This window comes from Triturus cristatus, chromosome 7, assembly GCF_964204655.1.
Source record: "Triturus cristatus chromosome 7, aTriCri1.1, whole genome shotgun sequence".
Lineage (NCBI taxonomy): Eukaryota > Metazoa > Chordata > Amphibia > Caudata > Salamandridae > Triturus > Triturus cristatus.
The window spans coordinates 425567016-425583376 of NC_140590.1; the positions used below are offsets into that span (position 1 = coordinate 425567016).

The window sequence follows — 16361 nt, forward strand, 5'->3', positions numbered from 1 at the left end:
GATGTTTGGGGAGACAAATATGTGGAGACAGTGTAGGTGGCAGAAGGGGCCCTGATTCCGACAGGAAAATGGAAAAGGTGAAGCAGAGTGAAGAGATTGAAGAGATTGGGGTACATTTTGCATGTAAAGTCTGCGTGGAGTATGTGGGAGGATGAGGCAAATTGTTTTGGATTGGAGTGGGGAAACTTGTTTTGGTTTGGAGTGGTTATATATTCTGCAACAACAAAGGAACCCAAGAGAAGTCGACCAGGGACCTTGAGAGACAATTGTTTTCAACAACAGTGGTCCCCAGAAAGTGAAATGGAAACCAAAGGAATGAATATAGACTCAATTGTAGCTATATTTAGTGGACTTGTCCAGCCGGACAGAGGTCTGATATTTTCTTGTAGGTTTAGGACATAATCATACAAAACAATACATAAAATGGGACACAATCCTGTGTCCTACTTAGCCAGTAGAGTACATAAACAAGGGAAAAAACGAACAACAGGGGGCTCAGGCAAAGATTTTCTGGTTTGTTACACAAGGAGGATATACAGTGTTACAAGAACAAATCAATACAAAACACCTTTACAGCGGAATGAACGAAAAGTTTTTTTGCGTATACGGTGTATTAGGGTGTCGGCGGCGTTTCGATCCGTTTGAAGGATGAGCGGATCATCATCAGGACTTAAATAACATGCCTGTTAAATAGAGCCTCATTAGCCGCAATTCCAGAATGGGAGAACTTGGGCGAGGAGACAAGGGCTGCTATAATGGCGGCTCCAGATATGATGAATTTCAGCTCGGATACGGGGGGAGTCGCCTTAGCGTGCTCTAACGGCTCAGTCGCCAGTATGTTGCAGGGAAGTTGCTGAATAGCAGGATTCTTCTGGGTGTGAATGGAATCATTTATTTCAATCACACCGCCAAACACATAATGAGGCACTTAGACTCATCTTCAAGGAGCGCTAGACATCTGAAATACACACACTTGTCAATAAATGAGACACATGACTCAATAAGGAGATCCACACCAATTTATAACAAGCATTGGCATAGCCAATAGGTCTCGCCTTTGGGACCTTATAAGTGTTTAGTTATGCAGCACAATATCCTTGGTGCAACAACATTAACTGTTGCATGGCTAAGCACTTATAAGGTCCCAAAGGTGAGACCTATTGGCTATGCCAATGCTTGTTTATTCCTGGGGGTGTGGGAGGGACGTGGGGGGATGTTCCTAAATCCAGTAACATGCTGCTGTGCTAATGTTCTAAAAGGCAGTGGGGCAGGCTGGTTGGTTGTAATGTAATTATCGCAGCCCTCCCTCTAGGGTATGGGGCTCGGAGCTTGTGGTGATGAGCTCAAAGGTGGCTGTTTTTACAGTTTTAGAACAATGCTGCTTTTGAAATACTGTGAAAAACATTTTTCTGTTACAACTTTAATAAAACAGCAACAAGGGCGCACTGTCTCTTTAGGCAGCGGGATCCTGGCGATGTTTTTAGAGTTTTAGCCCAATGCAGATTTTCACAGCCTATGTAAAGCAACATTTATGATATCTTTCTTGCATTTTTAATAAGCGTGAACTCGACTCGAAGGTATTAAAGCGCTTTACATTTCACAGAATCCAAAGCAGACGGGCGTGTAGTGCACACATTATTATGTCATTATTTGCCACCGCTTCACTCGTACGTTTCTTCAACACACCTCATTACAATGTGTGCGCGAGCACCGTGTAATTACTTTTCTCATTCTTCTCAATAGAAACGTAGTGTTCTCCCCCCTTCAAAATGATTGATCCTTGCAACATCTGCGATGCGCTTGCCTCAGTTCAGTGCTTTATACACAGATATAAGTGTCAGGTTAAACGCGGTCTAAACTCCATATGCGTTCCAAGAATTAAATTAAATGTTCCTTCTGTGGCTCGAAGGCGAGGGGAGAGTGTGTGGTCAAAAATAAGACAGCTTTATATTCAGCACAATCTTCTATCCAACTAATAGGAGGGACCTGGCCGACAAGCTTGTGCCCACACCACCTTCTCTATAGCTTCAAAGAATGTTGCTCTTATTGAAATCCCCTTTAACACACGCGGGGCAGCTGTCACAAAATTGTTTTAGCACACGGACCACAGAGCCAAGGTGAAAGGCAAACATGTTGAAGTACCGAATTATAAAAAAGCACAAAAGAAACCAGCATTGTTAAGAAGTTCAACGTTTTCAGCATCTGTCACATAGGGACGACGATTATTATCCAAAACTAAAGTAAGAGAGAAATACAAACTATCCAGAGCAAAGAAAAACAAAGTAGCCAGTGAAAATACAAAGGCAAAAAATTGTAGATAAACAACCAATTTACCTTGAACCTTTGGTCACAGATAAAGCGCTACTCGCCGCAAAGCGCTTTAACGCCTCATCAGAGGTAATAAGCTCTACTTAAATACAATTTACATTTAGAACCTACAGTAGAGAAAGACTAACTTGCTAGTATGTGCAATGGCAAAATAACCAGAGATGACGGAAGGGAAGTTTGACATTTAAACCATCATAGTTAAGCTAAGGAACCTGAGAAATACAAATAAACCATAGTTAGCAAAAGTAAACTACCATTTAATTACACTGTGTGCAAAGCAATCTCCTTGCACACTCGTAAGTAGCTGTGACAGGGAAATTATAACTTTCCTTGGTAAACGCAAACTATTTAGACAAAAGGTGCACCAGGACAGTGGTTCAGCATCTCACAGCATATATGAAGAATATTTCTGTGCCACTAAGGAGACCAACGAGTAGAAAAATTATCTAAGACATAATTTAAAAGGTACCATACCTTGAGCACACTCTCCAGGGCCACCAATGTTCTAAAAGCACGTGAGTGGTGCGCGCGCGCCACAGCGAGCCATCTGTTTTCAATTATCGCGCCCGTGTCTGGGCACGATAATTCAAAACAGATGTCACCCGTGCGGGTAACCGCAAGCATTAGGCCGTAGGTGGAGCAAAGGCAGGACATGCACCCGCCTTTGCCCAATTGCGTGCTGTCTTTCCTAGAAAGATGCACGCAAAGGCCAATAGCCTATGACAAAAACAAAAACACACAGACGAGCGTGTGGTCAGATTTTTTAAGCCCCTTACAAAAAGTCTTGCAGGGCAGCGCATCTGCGCTGGCTCAGGCGAGACCTAAAAATAACACACATCTATATATTTGTTGAGGCACCAGAAGAAATTTGTTCAGGTAAGAATGTTTTTAAATAGAAATTCTTTTCAGCTCAAAAAGTCCACAATTTTTAGAAGCAGCAATGTTATCCTATGGGAGGAAAAGTCAATGCAGCATTCAGGTACGGAGACTTGCAGGACTAATCTCCAGGAGTTAAGGTGAGTGGTGGGCAAGGTCCAAGGTAGCACCAGCACAACACCATCAGCGGAACTAGGGGGGCCGGGTGCATCAGTACTAAACAGTATTGGATTCCCAATGTCACCCTATGGGGTTCAGTTTTCATGTAAAGGGGCTGCAGGCTTGTACTGGGAGGCTAGTCGGTCTGAACCAACAGGGGAGCTCAGGCCTAACGATGCTTGGAGACATAGGGACACCTTTTGTTCTGTTCTCCTCGCCCCAGGAGTGATGGGTGCAGAGGTGTCTTTAGGCGTCTGTTTTTTCTTATCAGGAGCAGTCATGGTAGAGGTGGCCTGCGTGCAGTGACTGCAGGAGAAGTCTGAGAGTTCACTGGGGACGAAACGTAGGTGGACTCGGTCTCTGGAGGGCTGGGGGACTACGATGACCACATTAGCCCACTTCAACTTAGCCTTGGAGTGACGGGTGCAGTGGTGCCTTCAGGCGTCGGGTTTCTGTGGTCACAAAGCCCTCATAGGAAACTTTGTATGCCTGCAGGGAAGCTCGTCCTCTACATCTTGAGAGGTTTTGGTTCCTGGGTGAAGTGCAGGCAGGTTTGCTAAGTTTTGGGGACTCAGCAGCTGCAGGACAAGCTGCATTTTGGAGCAATTGTCAAAGTCAGCAGGTAGGCCGGAAGAGTTGGAGCCCGGTCAGTTGCTCGGTCTTCTGTTCTTGCAGGATGCGACCCCTCACATTCTTCTCCGTCATGCAGGTTGATAGGATCGGAATTCCCGGTGCCGAGGGCTCCCCTAAATACTGAATTTAGGGTGGTAGCCAATGGGATACAGAGACTTGGGGTCACTACGGCCCCTATATGCCACAGAGTTTCTATGCTTACCAACTCAAAGATGGCGAATTCTGAAAAGTTGTACCCACATCAGGTTAGGCAACCTTAGGGGTGTTACAAGCCTGGGGGTGGGCATGCCTACCCGACTAGCTAATTTTCCCACCAGTCAAGGTGCCCCAGCGCTCTGGACAAAGAAGGGTCAGCTTTCTCTCCTGTGTGGGAGCCAGATTCGAATTTCAAAGGCAGGAGTAGGCCATCCTGAGAAAGGGGATGTGAACACCCTCTTCCCATGCAGGCTTTGTTTCTGACCTCCTGAGAGCAAAGTCCCTCACCCTGGTAGGTCAGAAATCTGTCTTAGGTGGCAGGCTGGAAGAGACCATTCAGCCATCACACCAGAGGCTGGTTTTCAGGGGACACCTATAAGGTGCCCTTTGGGTGCATGTATAAATACATCCAACACTGGAATCAGTGTGGGTTTAATAATATGGTTGTTTGATACCAAACATTCCTATTTTTAGTGAAGCCAAGCATCATGTAGCTGGGGAACTCGATTTTACCACTGTCCAATACATGTTCTAAAATGGCTTGTCTGTTCCCTTGTACTGGCAGTAATGGGACTGATGAGCACAGGGACATATATGCTCTTGCAGTTATGCTCCCACATGTAATATTAAGCACCCTGCCTGGAAGGTCTGCTGTCGGGGTGATATACTAATACTACATTCTGTGTTAAGGGACATGGCACACAGGGATGTATGCCATGTCATTCTTTCACTTTTGTCTGCACCAACACATGCAGCCTGCGATGGCAGCTCTGCATCTGTTTGGTGAGGAGTCGCTTACGGTGTTCTAATGCATGCTGCAGCCCTTGGGGGCCCTCTTTAGTATCTTAGACCCTAGGTACCAGGGGTACCATTCATTAGGGACTTATTTTTATTGTATTTCTTCACGGAGTTTTATATAGCACAAACATGACCCGAAGGTATCAGAGTGCTTTACATGAGCACCAGTTGCATTACACAAGGACACATTCATTTTTTTGTTAGGCACGGGGCTATTCAGTGATTTGCCCACAATCACAGGTTGTTGAGCATCCTTGCCGAGACACGAACCCGGTTCCCCAGATTTGAGATTGACCGCCCTAGCCGTTAGGCCACATCATCTCCCCCTTATAAAGGGTGCTAGAGGTATTGACAATTGGGGGAACCATTGTGCAGTTTTAGGAAATAGATCTGGCACTTGGAACCTGGTTGGCAGAAACCCACTGCACTTCCAGTCAAAATCACATCATTTAAAAGGCAAAAAGTGGGGGTGACCATGTCAAAAAGGGGCTCTTTCCTACAATAACATAATAGGCATGATGTGGCATTTCAAAGTGAGACAAGGAGGAGACATGTTTCACATATGTGGGGCTAGTAGATTTGTAATTGTAGGTAATATTTCAGATTACTCATTTTGCGCAGCATCATGTGACGGACTATTAATATTCTGTGCTGTACAAGATTGGGGGAAATATAATTGGGGCTCTTAAGTTCCTGGCAGAGAATGGACTGCAGATTTGTACGGCAACACACTAAACTTTTCATGCTTTACATTAAATAGAAAATCAATACCTCTATGAATATTTTAATCATCTCTCTAACTAGGGACATACTCTAGAAGAAAATGTCAAACGGGCAATATTTGGATTTTAATGGACAAAAACATGATATATTGTTTAATTTGAAATTTGATTGAGATAAAATAGTCACTGCTACATGAATCATTTTACTTTTCTCAAGGACATGCTCTAATTACAGCCTGCCAAGCAGCCACAGTTCATAGGATATTTGTTGCTAATGGGAAATAGACACTTAAGTCTCACACTGCCTGACTTATACTTTTTTTTGATTCAATGAACAAGACAGATGGCTTTTGAGTACATCACCCCAATCCAGAATTTATCATACATAAATGACCGCTGAAAAGGGAACCTTATTATAAGCATATATCTTAGCTATAACAATGTCAGAGTAGAATGTAAAATATTGAGGTAATAGCATCAACATATGGGAGGACACATATTTGAGTTAATGCACAGTTACATAACTCAGACATTCTTTATGGTTATCATAGAAGCGATTTCTCTATATTTAAAGCATGTTGTTGATATGTCAGTGGCTTTGGTTAGAAGAGTTCATAGGACTGTTAAAGGCCAAATCAGACCAATATTGGGGAAAGTTGCTAACGTACTGATAACTATGCCATGCAGGATATGAAGGCCACCTGAAAGAGGTGTACGACAGAACACCGAGGGAAACCATTGACGGAATTACAGTTGTAACAAAGGCAGGCAAGGACTAGAAGAGGTTTTGGAGAGTGCATATAAAGAGGAAATGGGCTAATTGAAAACGAGTGCAATAGTTTGATAGGAACAATTTTCTGACATTGAGTGGTCTGAAATATTTTTCTTGTCTTTTGTGCAATGCATTGTTGTTGCAATATGTGTTATTAGCATTATTTCTCTTTTGAAGAAAGTCTCTTTGTTGCCATTCTACGTACTCTGGTTCTAATTTACGTACATTTAATGCCTCATCTTTTAGATTAATGAACCGTTATGCGTTGTACACACGAGGAGTCTTTAAAGGACTCCTTATAGATTAAACAGTATTCAAACCGAGTCCATGTAGGAAAACAGAAGAGAACGAAGATTCCCCAAAATCTGACAGGATTGTATTCTTACCTAATAAACTGTTTTCGGGCTTCATTTACAATAGGTTCATTATCTGCCAAATCAATATGGTTGCTGAGTGTTTCCTCAGCTAGTAGAACATCTTCTTCTTCTAATACTGGAAAAGAAAAAAAAAATCAGAGGTTAACAGGCAAATCACAAATAAAAGCATGAAATTACCCGATAAACAATTTCACAATACACATACAAATAGACAACAGACAATTAATTCTGCCATGAACCTTTTGCAGAAGATCACAATATATGGACTCAAACAATATATCGTAATGATGAGAAATTAACATCTACTACATGACTACCAAACAATATACATATTATATATGTGTATCTTTAGATGTTGTTATAGCACAAAATGCAGTGATATAAAAACACAAATTTCATAGGAATGAGGTAACACCCATAGTGCTACCTCATTTCCGAACATAGTTTGCTCGGAAATATAGATTTCAAACTATGGGAAGCCTAGTCTCATTTTGTTTATCTTCACTGCAGATAATTAGTATCTACGCATGGTTATGCAATAATATATTATGATAATTTGTAGGGCACACAACTCACTGGGAGGGTATTCCAGTGCTAATAAAGAGGGATCTAAACTGGTAGAATCCGAAGTGTAGGTGAAGAGCCATGTTCAGTTACTTGCAGAACTCACAAACTGAGGAGATGACTCTGTTTTAGAGAGGTAGGTCATTCCAAGCTTTGAGTGAGGTATGAAAAGGCATACGTTTATGTATCTCCCAAACATCTTAGAATTAGCCCATGGAAGCTTATTGTGGTAACCTTCACACTACATACCATGTTTCATAGTGAGAAGCGTATCATTGATGTTTATCTTGATATATCTTTACGATATTTGTTTATAATATCTAACATCTTGGCAGTAAACCAAGGAAGCCTATCATGGTAACTTTCATGCTATGAACTTTCATTCTAGCATGGTGGTCTTTGGACCCATTATTATCTATGATATATATACCTAAATTTCAGTAAGGTTATAGATCTGACCCTTTTTTTTTCTTTAAAAAAAAATATATATTTGATCAAGGCATTCTTAGACATATTGGGCCCCACCTATTTCCGTATAGAAACAGTATTGAGATATTTTGTATTAATATGTTGAACGATACATCACACAGCGCTGTGAGACTTTCTTGATGTCATCACTTAACGTCTCTCTTTTTCAATCATTCTGAGGATCACAAACACCATTTATGAGTTCAGGATAGTTGGAAGCAGGTCGCGGTCACCCTTAAGTAAGTAACAAACCATACAGAGTTAGATCACTAGATTCTTCCATACTACAAAGATACCATTTATCTCGAACATATAGTATGTTGTGTAGTTAGTTAGGTATTTGTACAGCGCACGGCTACTCCCAGGAGTGTCCCGGCACTAAAACGAAACAAGGAACCGCATAACCATGAAAAAGGAAAACAAGTGTAAACTCTTAAACTCCCAAGTTAGGCTTTTGAAGTCTGTGCCGGGCGGGACACAATATCTCTGTTTGCCTGTCAAGTTACTTCCTGTTTGTCAATAGGTTGACTACTGAGGATTGTCTCGATAAACAACCAGCTTCAGGCAACAGAAGGTATATTCTGCAATTATCTTTATGCATTTGGCAATGCCAATAGGAGTTTTCTCCCTTCGGAGCAATAGAATTTGCTAAATATATCCACAACATTTCAAAATATAGCAGTCTTTATCAGACTGTTTTATTAGTGACACTCACTGAACATTGTGGTTTCTCTTTTATTTAGCTTGCCACGTATCTTTACGCCACCATTGGATCCGCAAATTGCAGAACAACCTTAGCGGGAAGCATTCTGCCTGTAAAACTCACAGCATACCGTATATGAAGCCATACATTTACATTGACTAGAACAACGGTATACAACTCTTAAGGTGATTTTCCTCCATGCCCGATTATTGGTCACTTTTTGTAATAACATTTAAAGACTTGCAGAATTTTAATGTTCCCTGATTTTATGTTCTTTATATCCATAGAATATTATATTCTCTCCATCTAAGAGAGTTCCCCGTTTGGTAACTTGGGCTCAAGTACCATTTTCACAGCGGGTCGACCCGGAACAGAACATTTTAAGGTGATAGAACCCATCTGTACATACTTAGTAGAGATCAGATAGCTTTCCTTTTACTAGCTGGGTCAGTGATATATGGCACTTTTGGTCATGTCACTGTTCCCCTTTCCTTAATTTCAGATAATCATACGCTTCTTGGAATATAGGGACAAATTCAAGCCTGGTAACTTGGACTCAAGTGCCATCAAAAGATTGCCCAAGGTATTGATCTTGCCAACACTGCCCCTGAGATTGCAGGATATATTCTTAATATAGGTTTGAATTTCAAGAATGTGTGCTCATGGTGCTACTCTCTTTTTAGAATCTACTTAGTCCCCCTCTTCCATCCAAACCATCCACATCATTTGATCACCTACTGACTGATCTATGGTAAGATCATTCATAGTCACATGAGTATCTGTTTTCAACACACTTATTCTCTTTTTTCACAACTGATTGGAAAAGCATGTGGTATTGTTTTTTTTTCTATATACTGCCACTTTTTACCCCAAGGCAGTTCACAAATGCCGTCTCATTTGTGCATGGACTAGAATCTTGATAGAGGAGTATCTTCTTCTCTCTCACTTTCTTCTTTCAAGTCAGATTTATTCTTTCTTGTCTTTGTATATACACCTTTGTCATGCAATTTAAGTTTAATTTTATTTTGTTTTGGTGATTAAAATACGTAGCTGCATATCAAGCCTGTAATGTGTGATTTGTTGGTACCAACTACTCAGTGTACACTGGTGTGTGTGTGTGTGTGCGTGTGTATGTGTGTGTGTGTGTGTCATCTCAAAGAGTGAAGGTTTGTGGACAGTGAGCCATGTGAAGATTTATTTTTCAGGATCTTGGGGGGTGTGAAAGCAGGAGGAGGCGAAAGCATGGTCTTGGCTGGTCATTGTGAGTTGTCCACCATTATCCCTTGGTTCTTTGTTCGGGTGACTAAGTGAAGTGTTGGTCAGAGGTCTGTTGGCAACAAGGTGGAGTTCCATAGTGAGTTGTCCTTGCCAAAGAGTACCATCTCTTATCAGTGTTGAGTTTCACACAGATGATCTTCATCCAACAGGTGACTTCATATTTGCAGGAGGTGAAGTTGGACTGGGTGCTGGATGTTTTGATGGAGATGGGAAAGTAGAGCTGGGTGTTGTCAGCATAGCAGATGAGGTTGATCTTGTGTGTCTGGATGATGTTTATGTGAAGAGACATGTACACACAACAGAGTGGGGATGAAAAATTCGCCTTGATACTCTGGAGACAAAGGTTGGTAGCGGTAAAGCTTTAGAAAACCAGGCTGACGGTGCAAATGGTGAGGAAGGAGCAGGGAATGGTTCCTTGTATGCAGACTCTGTGGAGGCATCGATTGAGCATAAGAGGTTGGAGATGGCGTTGAAAGCACCAGAACGGTTCAGTACGATGAGGTCTTGGGGTCTCCTTAGATCATGATCAATAGGAAGTCATCTGTAGCGACAATTAGGGTAGTCTCAGTGATCTTGCTGGCATGATCCCAGACTGAGTGGGGTCATGCAGGGGGTGGTTAAGGAGAATGGCGACTTCTCCAGGATTTTAGCACAGTTGGGCAGTAAGGAGATCAGAGTCAGTGGTTGGCTAGCATTTTTAGGTAAGCGGAGGGTTTTGTTAAGGGGGTTATCATGGCGTGTTTCCAGGGGTTCAGGACAGTGGCTGTTTGGATGGAGATGTTGATTATTATTGTCAGAGCTGAGATGATCAGGTCCAGCTCTTTGGTGAAGATGTTGTGAGGGCAGGGGTTTGATGATGCTCCTGAGTGGATGGAGCACATGGTCACTATGGTTTTGAAAAGGCTTTGCATCCAGCCAAACTGTCAAGAGACACCTTCCAAACCCTGGTTCACGCCCAAGCTGAAGGTTTTGAAACATGACTGCAAAGTGTTGGAGAGGGCCTGGCGCTCCAGTGGTTACTGCGGTGAAGCTAATCTCGCTCTTAGAGCTAAACAAAAAAGATATTATGCTGCCATTGTGGTCGCGAAAGGCCAATATTATACGTCACGCATTGACCTTGCCAATAATAACTCAAAGGAAATATTCGCGATTGTGCAAAGCTTTATGTCCCCCACTGCTCAGTCTTATGCCACACCGGCGTCAGAGTCTTGGTGCAACACTCTTTCCAAGTTTTTCTTGGATAAAATACGTAGCATTCAAGACACTTTCACGACTCCTGTCAGTGGGCAGGCTGTTGCCGTTCTGGAACCGTTGGGGGCTGCCCGGGTCAAGTTGTTTTCTACCTTTATGCCTATTGATCTCGCCTGCTCACTTAAAATTCTTAAGGGCCTCAAGTTAGGCTCTCCAAATTACCCCTGCGCTTCTAGACTCCTGGCTGTCGCTGTGGATGTTATCAATCCTGAAGTTAATGCATTGGTCAACATGTCTCTCCGGGAGGCCGTGGTCCCAGCATCCTTCTTAAGAAGCCCTCTCTTGACCCGCAGGTCCCTGGTAACTATCGTCCCATCTCACTCCTGCCTAGCTTGGCTAAGGTTTGTGAAAAGGTGGTTACTAACCAACTCACTAATCATGTTGAGGCTTTGGGGCTCTTGCATCCATCACAATCTGTCTTCCGGCCTCTGCACAGCACCGAGTCGCCATTGCTGGAGGTGGCGGAAGCAATCCGGGAGTGTCTGGACGCCGGGGGGAGAGCGGCTCTTGTTATGTTAGACCTCTCTGCGGCGTTCGACACGGTGCCCCACTCCTTACTTCTTGACCACCTCACGTTGATTGGGGTGCCTGGTGCTGTGTTGTGTTGGATCAGATCTTTCTTGGAGGGCCGCTCTCAGCAGGTCTGGCTTCATCCGTTTTCCTCGGAGCCCCAGCAGGTGAACACTGGTGTCCCGCAGGGGTCATCCCTTAGTCCCCTTCTTTTCAACATCTATATTACTCCCCTGGTCTTTCTAGCGGAATCATTAGGGGCTAAGGTGATGGCCTACGCTGACGACTCACCTTTTGTTCACTTGGGGCAGGGACAACGACTCAGTTCTTGTGGCACAACCCTGCCTTTCCTCTGTGTCTCAGTGGCTTGCTCAGGCGCAACTGAAATGCAATGAGGAGAAGTCCAAGGTCCTTCTTTATAGTCCGTTTACGGCCAACTTTAGAGAAAGTTCATGGCCTCCTGGCTTCCCCCTGCCTAGCGCAGAGAGAAAGGTCGCAAAGAATCTGGGTGTCTGGTTCGATGAAAATTTGAACTTTTCAACACAGATTAAGAAGCTGGTGGCGACCTGCTTTGGCACCTTGAAGGCACTGAGGAAATTTCTTCCTCTTATCCCTAGATCCGCCAAAGAAACAGTGGTCCGGGCTTCGATCTTGTCCCGTTTGCACTATGCGAATGCACTCTTAATGGGTATCCCTGGCTACCTCCTAAAGAAATTGCAATTAGTACAAAACTCAGCAGCCAGACTCCTTCTGGGTCTGTCAAATAGGAGTAGTGTGCGTGCACACCTGCACTCCCTGCACTGGCTTCCAGTGGAGTCTCGGATCAAATTCAAAATGCCGACCATTGTTCACAAGGCCCTTTATGATCTTTGTCCCCTCTACCTACAAAAGAGGTTTGCTTTTTACATACCAGCGAGACAGCTGCATTCCTCCTCTCAGCTTTTGATGTAGACCCCAAGATATAACCGCCAAATGTGCTCTTTTGTCAGGTCAGCTGCAATAGCCTGGAACCTTCTGCCGCTGACATTGCGTGGCCTTCAGGATCCTACAACCTTCAAGAAAAAACTAAAAACCCTTCTCTTTTAGCCTCTTCTAGATCTCTGCTTCCTTTTCCATTGCTCGTGCCGGGACACTCTTCGGAGTAGCCGTGCGCGCTATAAATAAATATAATATTAACATTAACATTTAAGCTGAAAGGGTCTGGCTGGGGATCAAAGTTTATGCTGATGTAAATGTTGCTGACATAGTGGTAGAGCGGGGTCCAAAGGTCTCCAACAGGGGAGTCGAAGTCCTTCACAATGTTGAAGATTTATTTTTGATTGTTTGGGTTGTTTTCTATGTGTGCGATTAGTGCCTATCACTTGGTGGACCTGATTTGCTGGTAGAAGAACCTGAGGGCTGACATGTATATGCTTTTGTTGCTTTATTCATGGTCTGTCTCCAGCTGTGTTTGAATTGCTTGCAGATACATTTATTAAGTCTTAGTCCGCCATAAACAAGGATGCTTGCGACCAACTCCTGATGGTTGTTGTAGTTTTGAGCATGTTACAGAATCCACATAGGAGTTGATCCAGGAGCCTAAGTTGGTGATGGTTCGTGAGACATTGTGGTGGTATTTCGGTTGGCAATCTTGGAGCTCTGAGGTCCTTGTTTCTTTTGAGATTCAATTCCAGCTTTGTTGGGTGGACTTTGGAGAAGCTATTCCATGGTGAAGGGGAATTAGGAGGGAGAAATATATAAGGTTGTGGTCAGTCCAGGGGAGGGGGGTGGACTTGTCCATCGAGATGTTATTGACATTACTGAAGATGGGGTCCAGCAGATCTCCTGCGGTGTGGAAGAGGCCTGCTACTCACTGAGTGAATCTGATTGTGAACAGTTCTTCTAGGAGATTGTTGGTGTTGGGGTTGGTGGAATCCTCCACGTGGTAGTTGAGGTCATGGAGGAATGACAAAGGAACTGGAGTTGAGCACATTTGTCATTCCTCTGTGACCGGGTGGTCAGTAGATAAGGGAGCCCTCCAGAATAGATTTGTTGGAGACAGTTAGTTTAAAAACAGCTGTTTTCGAATAGTGCTCATGGGCTTGGTGGAGCAGTGGATGTTCTCTTTGGAGATGCTGGCTAGACCTCTTCTGGGTCAGCAGGATTGGTTTTGTCTTAGGATTTGGCATTAAGGGAAGATCAATCTGTCGATATTGGGAGTTGTTATCAGGATGAGCAGGTTTTGGCCAAAAACAGCAGGTCCAGCGAGAGGTTGTGCAAGCGGTCCCAGACTTCTGTGGCGTACCTGGTGGGCAAGTGAGCGTTGAGGACAAGGCATGGCAGGAATGGCTTAGGGCTATGTGAGGGCATTATGTGGGGTGCACGGTCATGAGTGTCGGAGGTGGAGGGGAGGCACGCAAGAGCAGGTGGGGAAGAGCGCAGAAAAACTGGCAGGTGCTGTAGGAGAACCAGGTGGCTGAGTAGCTTCTAGGGGGAAGCAGTGGGTAGGTGTAGAACTATGGGTATTGGCATTGGTATCAGGCAAGGTGTTGACGGCCACAGATGGGCTTGCCTTTACTGCACCATCAACACATGAGTGTGCAGGAAGCTGGGTGTCTGGTGCACCCCCCACTTTTTGCCAGACTACTCATGCACTTTCACTTGATGTGCCCTGGGTCCCTGCCAATCAGGTTCCCAGGGCCTGTGTTCTTTCCCAAAAACTGTACCTTGTTGTGAGAAGCTGGGTTTCTGTTGCACTAACCCACCACTTTTTGCCAGATGACTGATGCACTTTTGACTTGATGTGCCCTGGGTACCTGCCAATCAAGATACCAGGGCCTGTGTTCTTTCCCCAAAACTAAACCAAACCCAATTGACATCTCTGGCCACAGGTCAGCCGCTGATAAATGGTACGAGAGGTACCCAGGGCACAGTTACCAGGGAAGACCTGTAAGGGCTGCAGCACTTATTGTGCCATCCTTAGAGGCCTTGTACCTTTACACACACACACACTGCCTTTGCAGGCTGCGTGTCTTGGTGCAGAAAAAAGTGAAAAGTCGACATGGCACACATACCAGTGTGATTAAACAAAGAAGACTAGCTTAAGTTGACCAAAGTGATGCAGTACTCAAAGTAGTTCTGTCACAGACACCTTGTAGGTGTATTCATGAAGCCCTCACCCACCAACCTAGTTGGTGGCATGCTTCATCATCGGGCCCACCCAGTGACACCTAGTATGTCCCGGGTGTGCTACGACGCCTGATTACAGCGGAGCTGGTATATTGCTGAGAGTGCAGTGAGGTTGGGTGAATTGTGATTTAAAACGGCTTGGTGGTGGTCCCAGTACCCAAGGGTAAATTAAATTTTAATAACTGGGCCGACACCAGCGGTTAAAAGTAAGGCTACAGGACGTGTAAGGGTGGAGAGTTACTGCCCCCTGCGTCCTTCAGATGGTCGACATGTTTCAGCCAGTGCCTTAGAGTATTCTGGCTTTCCTCAGGACCGTTTTTAAAAGGGTGTGGTGAAAATAAAACAGACTTAGTGTTGTGGTACAGACTATGTGATACACTCACTAAGGCGTTTTTCTATGTGTGAGAGGGGGATTCCCTTCTCATGCATACCTGTACAAACAAACATTAAAAACAAGGACAAAACATTTGTAGAGAGAGTCAGTAGTCAATTTAGACATCCGGTCAACAATGCTTAGGTGGCCGGCACTATAGTGCATGGTGAGAGGACTATAGTCGGCTAGGTGTGATGGTACTGGTGGTGCCATCAGAGTGAAAGTACGCAACTAATTAAGAGCGTGGTGTGGCTAAAACACGGAAATCACACTGAAGGCAGGTGACTTAGTGTAGCAGGGCGCAAGGAAAATGTTCTTACGCTTTGGGTTATTAGCCAAGGCTGTAATCAGGCGTCGTAGCACACCCGGGACATACTAGGTGTCACTGGGTGGGCCCGATGATGAAGCATGCCACCAACTAGGTTGGTGGGTGAGGGCTTCATGAATACACCTACAAGGTGTCTGTGACAGAACTACTTTGAGTACTGCATCACTTTGGTCAACTTAAGCTAGTCTTCTTTGTTTAATCACATATAAATCCCTCGGGGACATGGACTAGCTTTCTAGTCCTCTCTCTCCCTCTTGTTACACGCACACATACCAGTGTGCCATGCCTACAACCCACTGTCCTGGCATAGATCAGTCACTCCTCTAGCTGTGTGCACTACACCAGTGGTGAGGTTACAGGTGCATGAGCCCTGTACCCCTACAGTGTCTAAGTCCATTCTTAGACATTGTAAATGCAGTGCTGCTACTAAGAGTATATGGTGCTGGGAGTTTGTCATTACGAACTCCACAACACCATAATGGCTACACTGAAAACTGAGAAGTTTGGTATCAAACTTCTCAGCATATTAAACCCACACTAATGCCAGTGTGGTATTTAATGAAAAATGCACTCAGAGGGCATCTTAGAGATGCCCCCTGAAAAACAACCAGCCTCTGGTGGGTTCCCTGACTGAAACACACCAGCCTGCCACCACGAGACATGTTTCTGGACCCCTAGGGTGGGAGCCTTCGCTCCCTGAGACCAGAAACAAAGCCTTTCCTCAGCGGAGGTGTTCACACCTGCCCCAGGCCAGGAAGAGCCATCTGTGGCAAGGAGCTTCAAAGGCCTTGCAGCCTTTGTAATGTGACCCCCAGCCTCTCCTGCTATCAGGAGCAGACCCCCTTCCGGTCTTCCCTC

General features: G+C 44.4%; 1 protein-coding gene and 1 long non-coding RNA gene across 6 annotated transcripts in view; one reads left to right on the forward strand and one right to left on the reverse strand.

Moving 5' to 3' along the window:
• The window catches only part of LOC146809858 (uncharacterized), a 326459-nt gene that overhangs the window by 215075 nt on the left and 95023 nt on the right, over positions 1-16361 (forward strand). The window lies entirely within an intron of this gene.
• ABCC3 (ATP binding cassette subfamily C member 3) overlaps positions 1-16361 on the reverse strand; it is a 693015-nt gene that overhangs the window by 170705 nt on the left and 505949 nt on the right. The window contains exon 20 of the mRNA XM_085616719.1: positions 6870-6975. Coding sequence (XP_085472845.1) covers positions 6870-6975 — 106 coding nt within the window. The remainder of the gene's footprint in view (positions 1-6869; positions 6976-16361) is intronic.